The following is a 19117-nucleotide window of genomic DNA, read 5'->3' as shown; positions in this document are numbered from 1 at the left end:
CTAGAAATGGGATAATTCAGTGAAATTGAAATCAATTCACACAAATATATCTGATACAATTTAGACTGATGTATGCAGTAATGTGCAAAAACAAGTAAAATTTTTAATAAAACAAAACAAACTACTTTGTGTGGGAAAGAGAATGTTTAAAAATGTTTCAGCAGCTTTGTGTTTCCCATTARTCTCTCTTGGATTGTGGCAAAAACTGTAAACTTCAGAGGCCAAAAGTTTTYAGGCTACTTTAGCTCTGTGTGAGTCTCTATTCCACGTGGAGCTCAGTGTCTCTCTGCTATTGCATGTKTTTGCTCATGGCCTGTTAGAAAATTTACGAGTCATTGACTAATACTTCTGTTCTGGCATTATAAATGGTCACGGCCTTTTCTGCTCAATGTTTGTGTAAGTAGGTATTGTCAGAACGGCTAAAGAAGGCAGTAAATACCAATGCTGCAGTAAGCAGAAGCTTCACAGCTACACCGAATCAGCTTGGTAAGAAAGAGTTGCAAGTCTCATGAGTAAACAGCTAGAAAATATTTCTACAGAAAGATCCCTGTAATCTGTWTTGGTTTGTTTCTATGAAGAAGCAGTTTCAAGGCCTTAGTTTTTGTCAATAGTAACTAATGATCCACACATTATGATCCACACATTACAATAATATGTATTACGGTTTTGTTATTGCAGCTTAGAGATCTGAACTGAAAATCTGATTAAGGTATTTCTTTATTTTATGTATTCCGAGACATTACATGACAATAGCAGCAGAGATTCAAATTATTCATTACTTATGAAAACACTGTTAGTGTGACTAATTAAAGGACAAACAGGATTTTAAAATTCACAAATTCCAAAACAAAATGGAAATTCAATTTCTAATATAAAACTTATAAAAAATCTGAATTGATATCACTCTGGGAGTTTAACACAGATACAAATATATTGCTGTTTTTCTCTACAAATGCAAGTAAAAAACTTCTAAGATTATATAAATGTGTTAGCAAAAGATTTAATCCTTTGAGAACAAAAGTTTCATCTACTATAATGTTTTATTTAAACTTCAACTTGTATATAYCCAAAATTGGACTTACACTCACAAATACAATCCTACATGTAAACAGTAAATTACATAAACAGCTCATTCTTTATTAGCCAAATTGACCATTTTAAAGAAAAAAAAGCCAAAGTACATTTACATATAGTTGTATTTTGTGTCTGTATACACACACACATGCATGAAAGCGTTCCCAGAATTGCTACAGGAACCTTGTCCCTTAATGTACCCTAAATCTGTATTTGTAAGTTTGAAACCATTGAAGTAATTTTTCTCTATTATTTATTTTAATATAGCATACTATAGAATAGTCACAGAGGAAAAGAAGGAAACTGCTCCCACAGTGCTCYACAGTTTTCATGTCCTCAGCTTCTGAAACATTTAAGACTCCTAACTTGCTGGCAGACTCCCAAGGAATTTTAAGGCATCTGTGCCTGTGCTACTTATTTTAAGCTCTGTCTTCCAATGTTATGAAATCAGCAAACTCTTTTGACTTTCTCAGTAACGCCATTTCATGTGGTTCTGGCTTTCAGGCAGATTCAAGAATGACATAATCGCCTTTTCCTACCCACAGGTTTGCAMTGTTGCTGTTGGTTACACCCTTCCACATAATGTGCAACAGGAATATTTGTCTGATCCCATATGCCCAGAAATGGAAGACAGCCCAGCAAAAAGGACTAAAGCACAGTTTCTTGGCATTCTATCAATCTACATAGAGTGAGTCAGGCTTCTTTGGGATTTTTCCTCTCAATTAATATTACTTAAGCTACAGTGCAGTTCCTGCAGGTCCAAAGTCATACTACTTCCAGTGGATGTGAACCAACTTCCCAGTAAACTTTACCCCATTACTGAAGGGACAGCAGGTATCTCGAATATGGTAGCAGAGAATAAACTCAGCAAAGTGCTTCTTTTGTATTTTTTACTATAGCATTTATGCAAATGCACGCAAAAAAATACAGAATTCTTCATTTTCATGAAAGCCCTAGAACTTGGCTAGTGTGCATTCATAASAGCTATTGCAATCATATTTTGCATTCTTAACAATACTGGATTAAATACCAAGTTCCACAGCAGCAGGATAAAGATTATAGGGAAATGGCACTTTCTGGRGTTTGTTATTAACATTAGAGAATTAGAAGCAATCTGCAATCCTGTCTCACTGTTCCAATCTCACAGATACTCTCCTGACTTACCTGAATACTACAAGAGTATTTGTACACAAAAGAAACACGGCATGCTAAAACATGCTGCCTTAAGAACTGGCACTAAACTGCCAGGCAAATAAAAAAGCATGTGTTATGCTCAAGGAAACACTAGTCCATGTCCAGAAGAAATGGAGAAGAATGCATCAAGTTATCACCATAAAAATAAATGACCCCGCCTGAAAAGATAAAAAAAAAAAAAAAACATTACTTCAGATTTCCTTGTCTTCTTTGGCAATGAGCCAATTCTGGAAAAAAAGTACAACTGGGCAATGTGAGGCAGTGACTCGGCATCAGGATGTGCAGTCTAAAGATACAAGACAGAGTTCTCATGGGACCTTGYCATAATCTGCTACATTCATAACTGCTGGGCCTTCTTCTGAGTTCAGTGCAGCTGAGAGTCRTGCCTTTACTCCCAGCAGGTATAATCCCAGTGAGGGATAATCCACTTGAACAGGTATCTAGCAGGAAAAAATCAGTGAGATCGGCTAGAAAATGAGACAAACTGATTGTGAGGGCCATCATAGAGTGAAATCCACTGCAACAGGAATKCCATGTGAAATGGATCCTGAGGATTATTTCTTTCTCTAGACTCTGTTCACAGTGCAAGCAGAAGTAATATTTTTATTTCTGAATGAAAATTATCTGGCTAAAAAGTTACAACATTTTTAAGAAAGGGATTAAAAGAAAATCCTGTAAAATTCTACCTTGCTGCTGTTAAAAAAAAAACAAGGCACTCTGAAACATACACTCTTGAGGTATTACTTAAGTTCTAGGAARTTTTAACAAACTAAGCTGTCCTTTGCTTTGACAAAATAAAATAAAAGGATATTCAGCTGGCTAAGGTCTAAAAATTTTACTAAGTCTTTTTAACTCTGCCTGTAATGAGATCTATTTCTTCTAGTAATGCAATTATTGTTAATGGGTTTTCTGGTACTAAGAAAGAAAATTGGTTTTAGCTGCAATGGAATTGWAGTTATTTAGAACATTAAATTCAACTATCCATATTAACAGTGACATGAGACATTTTGATTTKTCATTAATAACATTGCACAAGCACTTTCAAAAGTCTTTTACACCCTATATATTTTTACTATACATAAAGGCAAGAGTAGCTATGAAAGGATCCAACTTCTACCATTACCTTACACCAACAGATGATGTTTCTCTAGAAAGATGGAAAGAGTATTTCCAAAAAGACAGGTAGAAAGTATAAGTCATGATAGGCTACATCAATTGATCTCTTACTTCTGGAGCATTTCAAGGGGAAAAAATCTGAAGTGCTTATCCAACTTTYCCTAACAACCTCACCTGTGGGAACACTTGGGGCAAGCCATCAACTAGAATCATCACCCCACAGTGGTCAATCTTAATGGAAATCCAACCCTGAATTGCTGGCTAGAGCTGAGCACAGAAYAAACATTTCCTCTGCTGGACTTAACAACGTCATTAGGGGGTCTGACTCTGATAATATTCTCAAAAAATATTGTCAAGAATTTTGCAAAAGCAAAACACTGACTTAGCAGCACATTCACACAAAGATAAAGCTATTTTTTAAAAAATACCCAATTAATCAATAGACAAAAAGTATCAGATCACGTACTCACACATCAGAACAACTTGTATTGAAAACAGTACATTGTAATGATTCATGATGAATTGTACTCCATATTGGACACATAAAAACTGTATTTGTCAAAATAATGGTTATTGCTAAAGCCATGTTATTCTCACTCAGTTTTTAAAATGCTCYCATGTCCAGTTCAAACACTCCTGCATATAAAAGAACTGAATTTAGTTCTCAGATTTCAAAAGATCAAGTAAAATAAAATAAAACAAGCCTTTGGGAATGTTGGCATTTTAGTATACCTAATAAAAAGACAAATTCTGCACTATTTGTGTTTCAGCAAGTGTCATCAATGTATCAAGTGCTTACACATCTCTTTTCCCATTTAAACTTGCAATAAAAACTACTGATTTCAGTGAGGGAAGTAAGAGCAATCCAGCCTAATGCACTGAAAATCCTGTTGCTGATTTTCAAACAGTTTAACAGTAGGAGTGTTCATGGTACCTACATATTATTGTATATTATTTATTGTACCATTTGGCTATTTTTCATTTCACTGTGACATAGAAGAGACTGCACTGTGTTGAGCTGCAGCTGACATTTAAATGTGGCTTTTAAATCATGTAAGATTTCTTATTTAAAATGAAAGTCTGGGAAAAAAAATAATGCCATGAATTAAATCCATTTTACTGTCASTTTTTGCTCCATACAACATTTTTTAAAGACTTTCTTTCAGATGGAAACAAGACTGTTTCATTCATTCATGGGCAATACTTTGGCTCCATGTGCATTTATATAAGTAAGAAGAATTTTGGACCTTCTTTCTATTACATCAATAAGCTTTTCAATTCCTTTTCTGCCTCCTTGGCTCTCCCAGTATATTTTGTCGAGGAACAAAGACTGAAGCAACCTCTCACGTAAACGCTGGCTCCTCAGCACTGAAACTGCAGATGCAGGGAATCTGGAAAAGCACAAAGAAATCCATCAGGTTTTGCCATTACTCTGAATTGCAGTATTTATGTTGTGGTTTAGCAATCAATTGTACAAATATAGACTGCAACTTAGAAAAAGAAGTCCATGCATGCTTAATCATATGTATGTTAATTGTATCTTTTACAGCAGTGGGATTACACATACATTTTTTAGATATATCCTGTTAATATCTTGGGTCAATGATATCTATTCCAGTAGCTTAGTGTTTCATATTCAAAGTGGGAAGAAATGATCAATCTTTTTACAAAATTAATAATTTAAAACTTACTCATTGATTCCTTGTAGTATTTTGAAGTCAAGATTATCCTCGTTTCTGTCAAAGAAACCCTTATTGTCTATAAAGGCTAAGTGCCTTGGGTCATGTCTTCTCTGAATTATGTGCATCAGGTCAACAGCATCCTGATCATTACATTTCAGCTTCAGTCCTTGCTGCACACAGGAATCCTCCTTGAGAGGTTTGAATCCACAACAATTTCTGTCTAGTCGATTATAGATCTAAAACAAAGTACAGCAGAGTGCCAAGTGAAAACAATACCAAAGTATTTGGGGCAAAGTGTCACTGTGGGACATCACCCTCTAACCCAGCTGACAGGAAAGCAAGCTCAGGACAAATGTAATTAAAGATAGCAGTAAAATGGCATTGAAGACCCAGTCCTCATAACTCAGGTATGGCTAAAAGCAATTTTCCAGACTGTGTATTTTATTCATTTTATAGCCATGATTTGTTATGTCAGTAGAAATTCTTTGAAAATAATGGAAGAGTAACACTTTGTAACTGGAATAACAGGATGGTGAATACAATTCCGTTTTCTTTTTCAAAAGTTTTTTTTTTACATTTTCTCTGCTGGAGAACAATAGAAATAGCACAGTCTGACACACACACACAGAGTCTTCATTTTGCAGGATCTATTAGGCTAACAGTATGAAAATAACTGAAAAAAACAGCAAGGGGCACAACAAACCATCAAAAGCTAAAAAAGAAGAACAGTGTATTTATAACCACAGAGCATCCTCCCTGTGGTAGATACTTTTATGATATGATGGTCTAGACTATTTTTTCCCATGTAAAACCTCGATTATTCATCACACAGCACTTAGCTGGAAGGAATACGTACGTACATCTGGCCTAACTTCAGTGGTGTAAATGTGAGGCATCTCTTTTGATTTGGTCGTTTCTGTTGCCTTTCATAAACAATGATAAGAACAAGGCCCATCCAGAGCAATGGATGCCATTTTAGGATAACCATCTAATACAGGAAGGATAAATCTCTCCTTGAAAGCACTGTTGACTAGATGAGAGTAAATACTTAACATTGCTACAGTCCTGAGCACAGTAATTGGCCTGGATCACCCTTAGAAGTCTCACCTGGGACTCACCTTTGCCTCTGGGCACAGAACCCCTCCCTTTCAGCTCAGGCAGCTCAGCCCTCCCCTGAGCCCTTCAGAGGAGAGGTGTGTAGGAGTGGTTTTCTGCTGCTTGTTCTGCTACATGGATGTGACTGGGTTATTGCTTGAGGCTCCTGCCTGTTGGCCTTGGAGCTGATTTCTCTTCTTCTTTCTCCTTTCATGAGCAGCACTTATTACCTGAAGGCTGTAGAGTCCATCTTACTTCCAGGGCTCTAGCTCCTGGGATCTCTCATTCAACTCATCCAAAGGTAAAAAGGTAAAGCAGAATCCCTCTAGAAAGACTCCTTTGATGCACAGATCCAATTCCTTTGCACTACACTTCACTACATGCATTGAACACACAAGGAGATCATGTTTTTACAGACAGCCTCTTCATAATATCTTGCATAATTTCAGTGTTTAGACATTATGATGGAACACGCTGGAATTGATGCATATAGTGGAGCATAACTTCCTTGCCATACATTTATGTACATAAGAGGTCCAAACCCCAAAATTAAARAAGCCATTTTATATTTCTGTCCTTATTTTGCTTGAGTTCTTGCAGAAGGGAAGTAAATATCAACTATAAGCRTTTTATATCCTGCTTCTGTGTTTTACAACATTTGAAACCAGAGATTAGGAAGATCTATTACAGGTGTCAAACTGATTCTTCTGAGGGAATTATGTTTAATAGAGATTAACACTTTTCATATTTACTCTTTATTTCTGAATGACTCATGAAGTACATATTTTATTTTTCCTAACACAGAACCCCTTCTTGGAATTTTTTTTCATTTTCAAGTTTTCATATTCTGTTGCTGATAAACTTTAAAGTCAAGTTTGAGAGCACCAAGATAAAATTGTAGCCTTTAAGAACTACAAGACTCACGTCCACTCACTTTCTGGTATGCATGTTCTTGCCTGGTAGGCAACTGGAGGTGTAAATCACTCTGACCRACTACTAGTATAAGAGCAATTTGTTTTTTGCCATGTGAAGTTCAATCCTGTTGTATTTTATTTTAAGCAACCATTCCTTCTGGATAATAGTTCTATTAAGAATATTAAAAACTTGCCTTAGAAGACCTTGAAATTAGATAAAGTAGACTCATGAGAATTTTTAAACTGCTAAAGTAGAAGACAACAATGGCACAAAAATATTAATTCTGACACAATCTGTACTATTCCTATAGGGGTGTTACTATGTTTAGMAACAGATTCATCCACATATGACTTTATACCCATTTCTAAGCATTACTTGCTCATAATGGGACTAAAGATGGAGTCATTAGACAAGTGACAATCCATTTTTAGAGAAGAATTGAATAATCTGTTTAACATAAAAAATCTGCAAAAATCTAAGTAAAAAAATTGRCATTCCTTCATTCTAGAAAAGGATTAAGAAGAGCAGCTAAAGGCTATGCATAAGCCAAGATATGATTTTTACAAGAAATGTAATTTCATTAAAAACTGAATTATACTAACAACCAAACATGGTGTATAAATTCTGTTTGCTTCAGTTTCAAATAAAGCAGTGGGTGCTGCAGGAASTCAGTCACCTGGACTATTTGGCAGGTAAGGACCATTTAAAGTAGTCCCATATCTCAGGAAGCCATAAAATTATTCCAGATGGGTGGTTCAGCTCAGGTCTTGCTAGGCAGGGAGTGTATTAATACTCTACTACATAAATGTTCTAACTGCAGCCATACGATAGCAGTGTCTCAGTTTGGTCTTATTYGGAGAGCTAATGAGAATGTGCAGTACTTAATCAAAGAACAGCATGTTTATCATTCCTCAGTTGGTGCTGTACTCTTTCTTTACTAAGTCGGTGGCTAGGCTGTTTTTTTTTTTTTTTAATAAAAAAGGAAAATTAGCCACTCAAACTGTTACCTTGCTTCAGACTGMAGCTCACCAAAAACAGCTCAGTTACCTCTGGGACCTGGGGAGGTGCAGGAAGGACCACAGAGTAAAGATTTACAGTCATGAACATAGTCAAGATATCTGTTTGGAGAACCAAGGAGTGAAGGAGCAACAGTATCCCTGCCTAAAGGTGAAAAAAAATCAAGGCAAAAAACTTTGCTTCCTCTTTAAAAAGAGATGAGTMAGTTAGGTTTCTGGTCTCTTTCCCTGACTATAAACTGCATTTTGGGTATTTTAACCATAAGAAACAACCAGAAATAACTTGAACCAGAAATAACTGTGCAAAAATCTCTCTTCCCCATTAAAAAAAAAAAACTTTTTCTAAAAATCCTACATTTGCTCACATGACTTTTGAAATAAATAATTGTGTTCAGCAAACATTTTACCTGCAAGAGAAAATCAAAGAGTGCCATCTTGGACCACTCATGATGATGGATTTCAGTACAGCCCCACTCAGCTTTGGGAACTTTCCCATTCTGCCAGCATTTCTTCTTCAATAGCTGCTGATATTGTCCCCATGTTAACCTCACTGAAGAATGGGTACTGTTATCTGTTGGACTCAGTGAGGAATCCCAGAGAATAACAGGACARGCTTGACCACCTGAAAAAAAATAGAAGATGATACCAGTACAGTGCAATACTGCCAGCTTTATTTGGTTGTTCTTCAGACATTGCCTAAGCATCAGTAACTATGCCATTTTACATCTGGTAGGAATACCAGCCAGGGACTATTATCTTGATATCTGGTTAATGTCATCTTATTCTACATCCACAACCAGCCACCACAAGAATGGAAGCATAAGCAAAAACTACTTCAGTGTATCAAAGATTTTCTCTCTGTGAAACAAGAGATTAATGTACAAAATGATACACTAAACCAAACTATTAAAAAGTTTCTAGGAAGGCTAAAAGCCTACAATGCCACTGGAATCAGTAATGTAATTTCCCTCTGATTCCAGTGAATGGCTGAATTTCAAGAGCTRAAAACTTATGTCAGAGGGTTGGTTTTTTCTGCATAATGGACATAGAGACACCACAAATCCTATACTCAAAGTGGATTTGTTATTTTTAGTATTTTAAACCTATAAAACAGGATAGGATATATGAGAATATTACAGAGTGTGAGCTTAATATGAATAAACAATCTGACAAGTTTGGGGGGTTTTACCTATATATGAGATCTGTTTTGTATAGCAGATATTTTAACTAAATTCTTTAGCTGTTATGTGTAAAGATTCTTCTCTTCCCTGAAACTAAAACAGAGGACTTCTTTTTGGAGACTTCTAGTGTTCAGCTTCACCATGACAATAAACCTCATCAAAGAATTTTATATGAGCTATTCCAGTGTAAGAACTGATATTTCACACAAGTAACAGACATATCTATCTTACTACAAAACTCTCCTTTTATTCCTGATGCAATGCTACTGCTGCTTAAATAGTCAAGGACCCATGACTGACCATGGCTTGTACACATTAAAACAAAGAAATCCTTTCTATTTTAGGGTGTGTAGACAGAAGATCAAAATATGTCTTGGTACAGAGAGGAAGGACCATTTAACTGCAAAGTTTAACTGCTGTTTACTAAAAAGTGTTGGAACACATACAAAGCTTTAAAAATTACTCATATTCATCTTGAAGTTCAATGAAGTTAGTCTACACTATTGCACAATTTATTGCATAGTTAAGTGCAGCCTAAATTGTCTCTTTGTCTTCCACATGCTCGTGGAGACAGAGATAGATCTGAAAAAAAAAGCTTTTAGAAACACATGAAGGCAAGAGATCCAGGCCACCTTCTTCAGAAGCAAACCAGACAGAAAATAGCACATGGAAAACAGGGATCAATGCCAACAACAAGGTAAAAGCTGCCAATGTCAATGCTCCATTTGTAAGCAGCCAGGATTGTGAAAAACAATCTCCATACAGATCAATCAAAAAGCAACTTGTTCAAAGGATGCTGACTGCTCTAAAACAACAGGTAAGAAACTATCTTTGCCTGTACCTAGCACTGAAACATGTGCCAAGTCCCACCGTCGATTCGCCAAACAAGCATGACAGGCCGTGCATGCAATCCAGCCCAAGAGAAAAATCAACCCCCTTCCAAAATAAGAATGTCCCTGATTTTCCCYCTGCCATGGCTTGCACATATGAAGTAGTCCTTCCAAAGCCAAGCCAATTAAGCAACCCACCCCCTCTTTAACTTCCCTTGCAGTTGTCCAGAGTTTCCTTAGAAACACAGTATCTGTCCTTCCATTAGGAACATCAATCCCTCTTTCTTTACGATCAGTATTACCTTTATCAGCACTACGCTGCACACTCTTTCCCCCACTGAAAAAACATGCTGTGCACTCCTGAAAATCAGGCTTCTCCTCTACTGAGGCACCTGAATAAGTATTTAGGAACTCATTTGGGAAATCCTATCCATTTTTCCWTCTCTCTTGCTCTGGCTCTATCACMTACATTGTAGATTACCCAAGTTAGGCCAGCTATGGGCTAGCCTTCTTTTCCAAGAGAGYTGGAGAAAGTCTACACAAGCATTGGAAGTTTTCGCCAAAAGAAAAAAGACAGCTTTCTTCAGCACCAAATCTGATCTATTATTATTATATCTCCCGTAACAACTTATGTAACTATTCATGACTTCTTCCACRAATGAAATACATAAACAGTTTTCTAAGAAAACAAACATCTCCTGTCTACCCAAAAAGGACATGATAAACAATAGTAACATAAATACTTGAAAACTATGAATAATATCATGCCAGTTTCCATTAAGATACAAAAACATTTTTAAAAGACTAAGGTTAAATACAGGAAATGCTTGCACTTAAGAGGAAATGGGAGCAGAAAAGATGAGCCAAAAAAAAAAATCTTTCAACTCTGTAATATAAATTGGATTACAGGAATATGAAACAGCAGCTTCAGTAAAGAGTTGTGACTCAAATTTTTGACACTTGGAGAAATATGAAGATGCTGAATTAAAGCAGATAAGGGGTCTGATTCATAGCTAYATGAATTGGCATGACCCAAATGAAATCACTGGAGCTTTTCTGATTCAAACCTCATGAGGATGGGCTGGAGTTACCTGAACAGWGAAGAGACCTATAGCCACAATTGGGAAGGTTGAATACATTTCAGAAAGACTCCAATGTATTCTGTATGTGCTTCTTTCCTAGTCACCTTTATATCCTAACACAGAGRGCTACTGCTTTTCTGTTGCTGTAGCTGAACTGCACTGCATCTTGCCCAGAGCTGATTGGCTTAATTTTACTTTTATCTGCCATTTTAGATCTATATGTCTACTTAACTATCCAAAGGTGATCTTCAAAATTGCACGGTAAAAAATTTTCAAAACTCATGCTAAACCATCTTCCTAGTAATTCGTACAATTTCTGAATATCAAAGTATTTCTAAAAATGTCTTAGCTAAGTTGACAAACTAACACAGAKGAAACCTCAGGCTGTTAAGACTCGACTACCTCAAGGTACTCAAACTGCTTCATGTGCCACTAAGTAATGTAACACTGCATGGCTTCTTTGACACAKGCATCATCTTAGATTTCCACACCCCACATCACTTTGAAAATAAACAGCATGCTTCTAAACTACATGTGGTTAAGGACCACATTTTGCTCTTGTAAACATTACTCTCATCTTGTGCTCTCACTTATAGCTACAGAACTTTTTCTAACTTCCTCAAAAGAAAGTATTTTCAAACATGCCCATAAGATCAACACTAAAACCAGAAAATCTTTCATGAGGTAGTTAAAGCCCTTTCTCAAACTCATGGTTGTTCACTGTAAGGCAGTATATCTCACCACTGCCACATTTGCAAGAARCAGTTTAGTTGTCCTTGCATCAGCAGGAAAGGATAATTTAGCATGGAAAATGAGAGGGACTGGCATACAGAGCATGATTTTGAGAGTTTAAGTTTTTAGGGAGAATATAAGGAACAGAAGCAGAAAGKAAAGAGAAGTTATGCCATTTATTTTTCCTTCTTCCCTATGCACYTCATTGCAATGCTCTGTCCTGTGCTCATAAGGGTGTCCATATTAAGGAATGYATGAAATGTGCATTAGCTGCTCTCTAGACTATGGACTGCATTATTGCTTATACATGAACTTCTCTACCTAACAGAATATTAGAAATATGCCTCTCATATCCCTTTGAGAGGTACAGCACTATATGGAAACATTTCAGAGCACTCTAAATGCTTAAAGCAGTGTTGGATTTTTTTATTCTTTGCTGTGATATTAGTGATTCATATTGCATCACTTTTGATGGGATGGCAAGAGCAGGCTGACAGCACAGGGTACAACACAGAAAAAGCTAGGACACCATTTATCATCRGGCAGAGGACAGTAAAGCAAAACAACAAGTGCAACCAGCAGAGCTATCATGACATTTGTCTATTTGCACTAAACCAGCCATGAAAGGTGTTGCTCAAAGGAAGAGTTTCTTGTATGTTTGGGGGGAAAAAAAGGAGGTTCTGGACAGATAGTGGGTTCAATCTTTAGGTAAAAATAAATAAATAAATAAATAAATAAATAAATAAATAAATAAATAATAAAAAAATAAAAAGAAAGCTAAATAATTAAAGTGCTTATTATTCTCAGTACAGGATGAAACATATTTAGTCAGACTCAGGATATTGGAAAACCAGAGGGGAAGAGAAGAAGCCATCAGCATGCAATAGTTCGTTCCCTCAGAAGTGGTGCAACAAAACAGCACAGCAACAATTATTGTACCAAAAGCTGAACAAAGAGTCCAGGCTCATTGCTGCTATCCAAGGAGACAAAGTGCTACCCTTACAGCTGTCAGCTGCAACAGAGAAGCCAGCCTGCTCCACGAACTCCAGCTGTAGCTCAAGTCTAACAAACACGGCCAGCATCCCACCCTGCAAATGCAGTTGCTGAGCTGGAGGCCATACACGCAGTCATTTGACTTAACTCCTGTGCAAATGTCATGAAGGTAGGGCTGTCACACCAAGCAAGGTCACTTATGGCTCTTCTATTCCTCAGACTCGGGTTATGAAATACTGAAGTTTCGTAGTGCTCTGATATTAATGTGACTCTCCCAAAACTCAGACACRTAAGGGCCAGCCTCCATTTATTCCACAACAGACACAATTTAATGACTTTTTCTTGGTGTTTTACAGACTTGTCCTTCTTTTTATRGGTGTTAGGAAACATTTTTCACATCTCATAGGTAGCAATGGAAATAATGAATAACTGCTTGTRTATGCACAAAATCATGCTCTTTTAGACTGTTATGCTCAACTCAAAATGGCTTTTCCTACTTATACTACTCAGGCTTTTTAATTTCAGTCAATTCACTGTAAAAATATGAGAGAAAGAGTGGATGATGGAAAAATCAGATAAACCACAAAAAATTCAGTTCACACTTAAAAGGGTTTACAATTAACTAGGGAAGGTGAGGGCAGCAGACAGGGAACTTGAATACAGTATTTTGCTAGACTTTAAAAATGTCAGTGTCAGATCTGTGGGAATAAGGGAAATAGAACCTGTACAGGGATTTACTAAGCAGTTCTTTGAAACTGCTTTTGACAAAATGAATGACAGTTTTGAAAAGCCCATTTTTTAAGATTTTAATGCTACATCAAACATGTCTCGTTGGATCACATCACAACTGAGGCAAGCTAAAGGGATGTGTCGGGGAGAGAGATATGTCAACCCAGAAAYAGTGTACATTCATACACACATGCACAGTCTCTAATCCTCCATTGCTTRCTTTCCCATGTGAATAAACTGATCCACACAAGTCACTGTAACAAACTTTACAGTGCCCATCTATCTTAAACATAAATAGGTCATTGAAAATAACTAATTGCTCCTATTATTTTTAAGAATATATTTTTCTCATTTTCTAAACATAGATATTTCACATTATGCCAAACGTAAGCATGTAAGTAGCTCAAGTAGTTATTAGGCATCTGAGCTCCAGCATATTTCCAGGCTAAAGAAATCATGGGAGACAAGGTACAGTCACTGTTCCAAATGCTCTATTCAGCCTTTARCTGGAAAAAATGAAGTGAGACCAAAATAGTGTTATTTCTCTTTTCATCACCTAGCAACTCTCCTCTTGCAATAGGAACTTAGCCAGTTATGAGGAAAAGAAAATTAGAGGGCAGAATGACACACTCTGTCCCAGACAGTCCAAAACATACTGTAAGGTGACAGACACTGAGCAACACAATGCACAATTAGCCTAATAGCAGTTTTCAGAGGTTTCCAGTCTGTCATCTCTGCAGCCACACTGTGCAGAGTTCCCCCAACCGAACTACCTTAATGCCTTATGACAGCTCTATAGCAATGGATTCTTGTTCCTAAAAATAAAATAGGCATAATCTATCTTCCATGCTCGGCTAGTATGAATAATATTCAGAAGCCTCCAAACTGTTATTCCTAGAGATTCATTCCCATTGCTGTACAGGCTGCCAAAGGGAAGGTTTACAAAGCAGGAAGACACTGGAGATCACGAGGTTGTCTTTCTGCTGTCAGACTTTAGAAAACCATTCTTGCATTACTTTTCTTTTCAAGAAACATAGACTGATATAAAAGTATWTGATATAACCTGATTTCAAAGCAAGAAATGATCAGCAAAAACATAGCTAGCTACTTTTGCAATGATTCATTAAAATGCAATGTAGTCCTTTTGGGTTGTGATTTGTGACTGTACAAATATAGTGGTTATGCTGAAGACGTATATAAGAAGGTTGCAATGTTTAACGTAGACTTCTAACACATGACATGTCTGAAGTCCACCTTTAATTTCACTAAATGTTAAAAATCAAAATTTTAATTGAAAACTATACCAATTTTATAACAGGCATATTGAGATAKTCACTGTGTGTGTTTCTTTGGGTAATATATAGATGTGTGTAGTGAACCTCAAAACATACAACAGGATTCACTGAAATGCAGTTTGTTTGGGTTTTAACTACCAAAGGAAAGGGAAGCACTTTTTAAAAAATTTTCAGTTCCCGAAGGGATTAATGCCATGAAAGAAGATTCAAGCTTCTGCAGTAAGRTTCCCTACCTCTCTGAGTAGATTATCTGACCCCTTCCCTACCACCTGAGAGATGAATTTTTGCACCAAGTTTCAACAGGATTTTATTAAAGTCTATTCTAAAAGACAACAACTTCATTTTAAAAGATCAGAAATACCCACTAAATCACAGAGATTCTGGAATCTCTTTCTCCAGTTTCACTTCAGGCAGTCTGTACAATGTCATGCAATCTATGAATTAGTCTTTCTCTTTTTTTCTTGTTCCAGACTCGTGTGAGGAAACTGTCATTGCCCTTGGCAACTCTATGATATTTGATGCAAACTTTGGGGTATTCATCCTTTGCACAGGATAACTGCACTGCATAAGTTACACACAGATACTGGCTTTATTCCCCTGTAACAATGGGGTTAGTTCTCAGGCTCACAGGAGTTAAAGGGGGTGGCTGCTGTTGCCCCAAGGCTAACATGAAGCAGGAAGGAAACCTCTGCACCCCACCTGCAAGCTGAAAACCACAGGAATGTGTTACCTTGGAAGAACTCTGATCTCCTGCTTACAGAAGGTAAGCTCCTGTTTAGCCCCAAGATCCTGTCCAAATGAAAGGCAAACACTTCACTCATGTCGAGAGGTCTTTTGACAATTCCACAGTGTCCTTGATTACAAGCAGTTGKTCCCGTAGAGCTGGGACCTCTTGCAAATTGTACCAGGACTGCTTTGTGTGAAGGCACTTCTCGAATGCTCTCTATCGGAGAATCTGCCAGCATGCGCATGTTTAGGATGTCATCTTTGCTCAGCCATGAGGGAGGCCTCTCACTGTAAATCCTGATATTGCTTTCCTCAGGCTGGAGCTGTGCCTGGGGAGCTCCAGAAATCCTCCCAGGTCTCTGATGACCTCCCTCCCTGACAGCCATTCCTTTATGTCTGTGTTCATCCAGTTGGCGCTTCCTTGCCTCCAGAGCTATTGCTGCTCCCATTGTGCCTGCAGCATGKGTAGCCCTCCCTGGCTGTTGGGCAAAGGCCTCTTCCCAGCCCATAAAAGTGGCTCTTGGAAAGTATTGCTCGTTTGACAAAGGGGTTGCATTTTTCTTCCTGTGCTTTGGCTTCACTGTGCCTCTGATGTTGGCAGGCTTGCTGCGCTTGGACCGCAGGGTGATATAAACTACATTGGGTGGCAGTAAGGTCCCATTGCTACCAAGCTGGGATTCCTGGAAATTGGGTGATGACAGGGTGCCATCCAGTGGGATGCCCAGAARAGGAGTCTGAGCTGCATCTTGGAGACTTCTGGAATTGATCTTTTGATGTCCTCCTTTGTGCTGCGGTAAAACATGACCCACTTGGCTGACAAGGAATCCCAGRTAGATCACACAGGCAGTGCCCACTAGCAGATTCCTCCTTGTCCTTGGGCGTCTGCAAGTCCAGAGCCTCAGCACCCATGAGGGCCACAGGCAGCAAATAAACAAGTTTTTGATTTTACTTGGCTGATCAAAAGGGGTCATTTCTCTAGTGAATCCACATGATGAAAACAGCATAAAGCCTTCTGTACATTCCAGCCAGGATGATGATGCATGATTTCCCTTCCCCAATTTCTATTTCTTCTTTTCCAAGTAGTTTCCAGCATGAGTGATGGACAGAGGCTACTGATATGCCTGGGAAAGYGGTCAGCACTAAGGATGCTGACACTCCACCTTCTCAAACTGTTAAATTCTTATCAGCCACCACAGGGGAAGTGATTGGCTTCAGAGAATGAATGGAGCCAGCTGCGTAAGCAAAGTTTACTGACTTGTAGTCTAAAAGATTTATGTATCTTCTTTGTAAACTGCAAAAAGAAAACAGTAGCATTTCACTTCATTGCCCACATATAGCAACYGTGGCTCTATATTTTTCAGAGAAATAAGTTTTAGATGAGATTCTACAGTATGCATGTAGAAATTTGTCAGRATACATCTTTTAGTTTCTCATTAYASTATAAATAAAACACCTAAATCATTAAATATAGGCTCAATTTGCAATCTCAGCTGGCTGTATTCCAGCATTAGAAGAATAGCCTGTCAAACCCAGATCATTATCCTTTTCTTACGAGATGAAGTCTTCATTAAATCTCATGTTATAGAAATGCTGCAAATGATCCAAATATGAACCACCAGTGACTGTAGTAGTTAAATATGCAMATATTCACTAAYACAARAATATATTAGCAGTGCCAAATTTCCCTAGTTKACTAGAATATAGTTCTCATAATTCATAAACACATTAAAGTTGAAAGATGGTTAATTCTCTTCACTCCTGTGAAGCCATAAAAAGAATCTAGCTATAGTTTTTAAAACAAAATGACAGTGGCTTATATGTCCTTTCCAAGAAACAAAGAATAAGTGCACATTGTATATATATATATATAGCTATAAAAATAAAATTTCTTACCTATTCAGCTTGACACATCCTTTGTTCTGGTAAACTCCTTAGGTTAATAAAAGTAACTGAGTAAAAGCTGGCATCTAGAACATACTTCACTTTTAAGTATGGTTCACATTTAGGAATTTCACTGCAAGCTAAAACTGTTGGGAAGCTAACTTTACTGAGAAGTAGTTGCATATGAAGTGCTATAAACTTTCATGAACCTCACGTTATTAAAAAAAAAAAAAAAACCACCCAAACCAAACAACCCACCACACAAAACCACAGCAACTTCTATTTTAAATTCTGTAATGAAAAGTCCTGTGAAGTATGTGCCTTTCAAAAGTGCATTCCATCTATTTCTAACTCCGGAGGGCCCCCTAGTGCACTGCACRCAAATGTAGAAGAAATTTCTGCATTTAGTTTTTTGGTTTGGTTTTTGGTTTTAGAACTTTGGCGAATCATATACTGTTGTGATAGGAAGTGAAAAAACAGATAGCAACTTTCAAAATGCTGTTAATATGCTGTTAATATGCTCATGAGTGTCTCTTATTTGTGCTTTCTGAAGCAAGGCATAACACAGTCCCTGTACAGCTGGAAAAGTTGAGGCAGACAGAAGGGCAAAGCTCTGACATCTGACTCCTTTCCCAGTCTAAGTATAAAATAGTAAAATGTATATGTTCACTGGAATTCAAAGCAATGGGGATATACTCTTCTCCATTTAATACTAAAGTTATTACTTTAGTTAATACTAAAGGAGAATAGACAGTTAAGAAATTAGTTTATGTTTCATATTGGTCCAATCTGAATTTATRTCACCTTTAGTTTTTGTTTAAATATATACTGTCAAGTTAAAATTTCAGTATCTGTGTCTGTTACCAGTAAAATACCTTCCTACCACCTGTATTTTCCAAATCTGAGTTTTTGGAGGAACTGGGATTGTAGGAAGTCTCTTTGTCCATTTCAGTTCTTCTCTCTTTTTTTTTTTTAGTTCAAATACAACTGATGGGACATATCCCAAACAAAGAGAATTGATTCCAAAAGCTCCAGACAAGTTGCTTGAGTTGGAAATGTATCACACTGCAACAATTGTTTTTCAGCGTTCAGTTCCTGCATGTACATAGCACCATGACCTGTCTATTACAAGCAAAACACAGTCTATTCCATTTACTAACAGCTCTCCTCTGCTACAACACTTCTCTGAAGTGGATTTTTTTAATCGATGTAATCTTCCTACAGCTACTCTTTAGAGATAATCTGAGGGAAATTATAAAATAATATGGGGAATCATTCTTCACTCCTCATTTCATTTGCAGCCTTGAAATCATGTGATAATAGCAATAGYATTTCCTTTATTTCTCATGTTCAGAAGGGAGAACTCATGTACATGTATGTTCTTTGGAATGAATGGCAGTAGAAAGTCTGTTAGTTTAGCARACATTTGCCTCTAATTCTGGATCTTTAAAAGGCAAAATATCAAGTGATTTTTTTTTATTTCAGCCCTTGTGGTGTACAGCTCCAGCGCCCTAGCAGATACCACAAAATAATGAAGGCTGGGTAGTATTCTTCTTTCTGCAGTCATTCTAACCCA

The 19117-nt window shown here is 37.2% G+C and overlaps 1 protein-coding gene across 2 annotated transcripts; it reads right to left on the bottom strand.

The window, feature by feature from the left end:
- Window positions 1–708: 708 nt before the first annotated feature.
- GASK1B (golgi associated kinase 1B) lies at window positions 709–17754 on the bottom strand. Of its 2 annotated transcripts, XM_057375745.1 has the most exons (6): window positions 17554–17754; window positions 15665–16951; window positions 8500–8714; window positions 5076–5302; window positions 4632–4775; window positions 711–2426 (listed from the first exon to the last, which is right to left on the bottom strand). In XM_057375745.1, exons 2-6 carry the CDS (start codon window positions 16662–16664, stop codon window positions 2402–2404), a joined length of 1611 nt encoding a protein of 536 aa, XP_057231728.1. In that variant the 5' UTR covers window positions 16665–16951; window positions 17554–17754; the 3' UTR covers window positions 711–2401. The 2 variants fall into 2 exon arrangements, with proteins under 2 accessions (XP_057231719.1, XP_057231728.1); XM_057375736.1 differs by having other exon boundaries at window positions 709–4775.
- Between the last annotated feature and the right edge of the window lie 1363 nt (window positions 17755–19117).

Source organism: Malurus melanocephalus, unplaced genomic scaffold (assembly GCF_030028575.1).
Source record: "Malurus melanocephalus ecotype Western Australia unplaced genomic scaffold, MMel_1.1 scaffold_9, whole genome shotgun sequence".
Taxonomy (NCBI): domain Eukaryota; kingdom Metazoa; phylum Chordata; class Aves; order Passeriformes; family Maluridae; genus Malurus; species Malurus melanocephalus.
The sequence above is the reverse complement of the archived record's forward strand: the minus strand, read 5'-3'. Positions and strand labels throughout refer to the sequence as shown.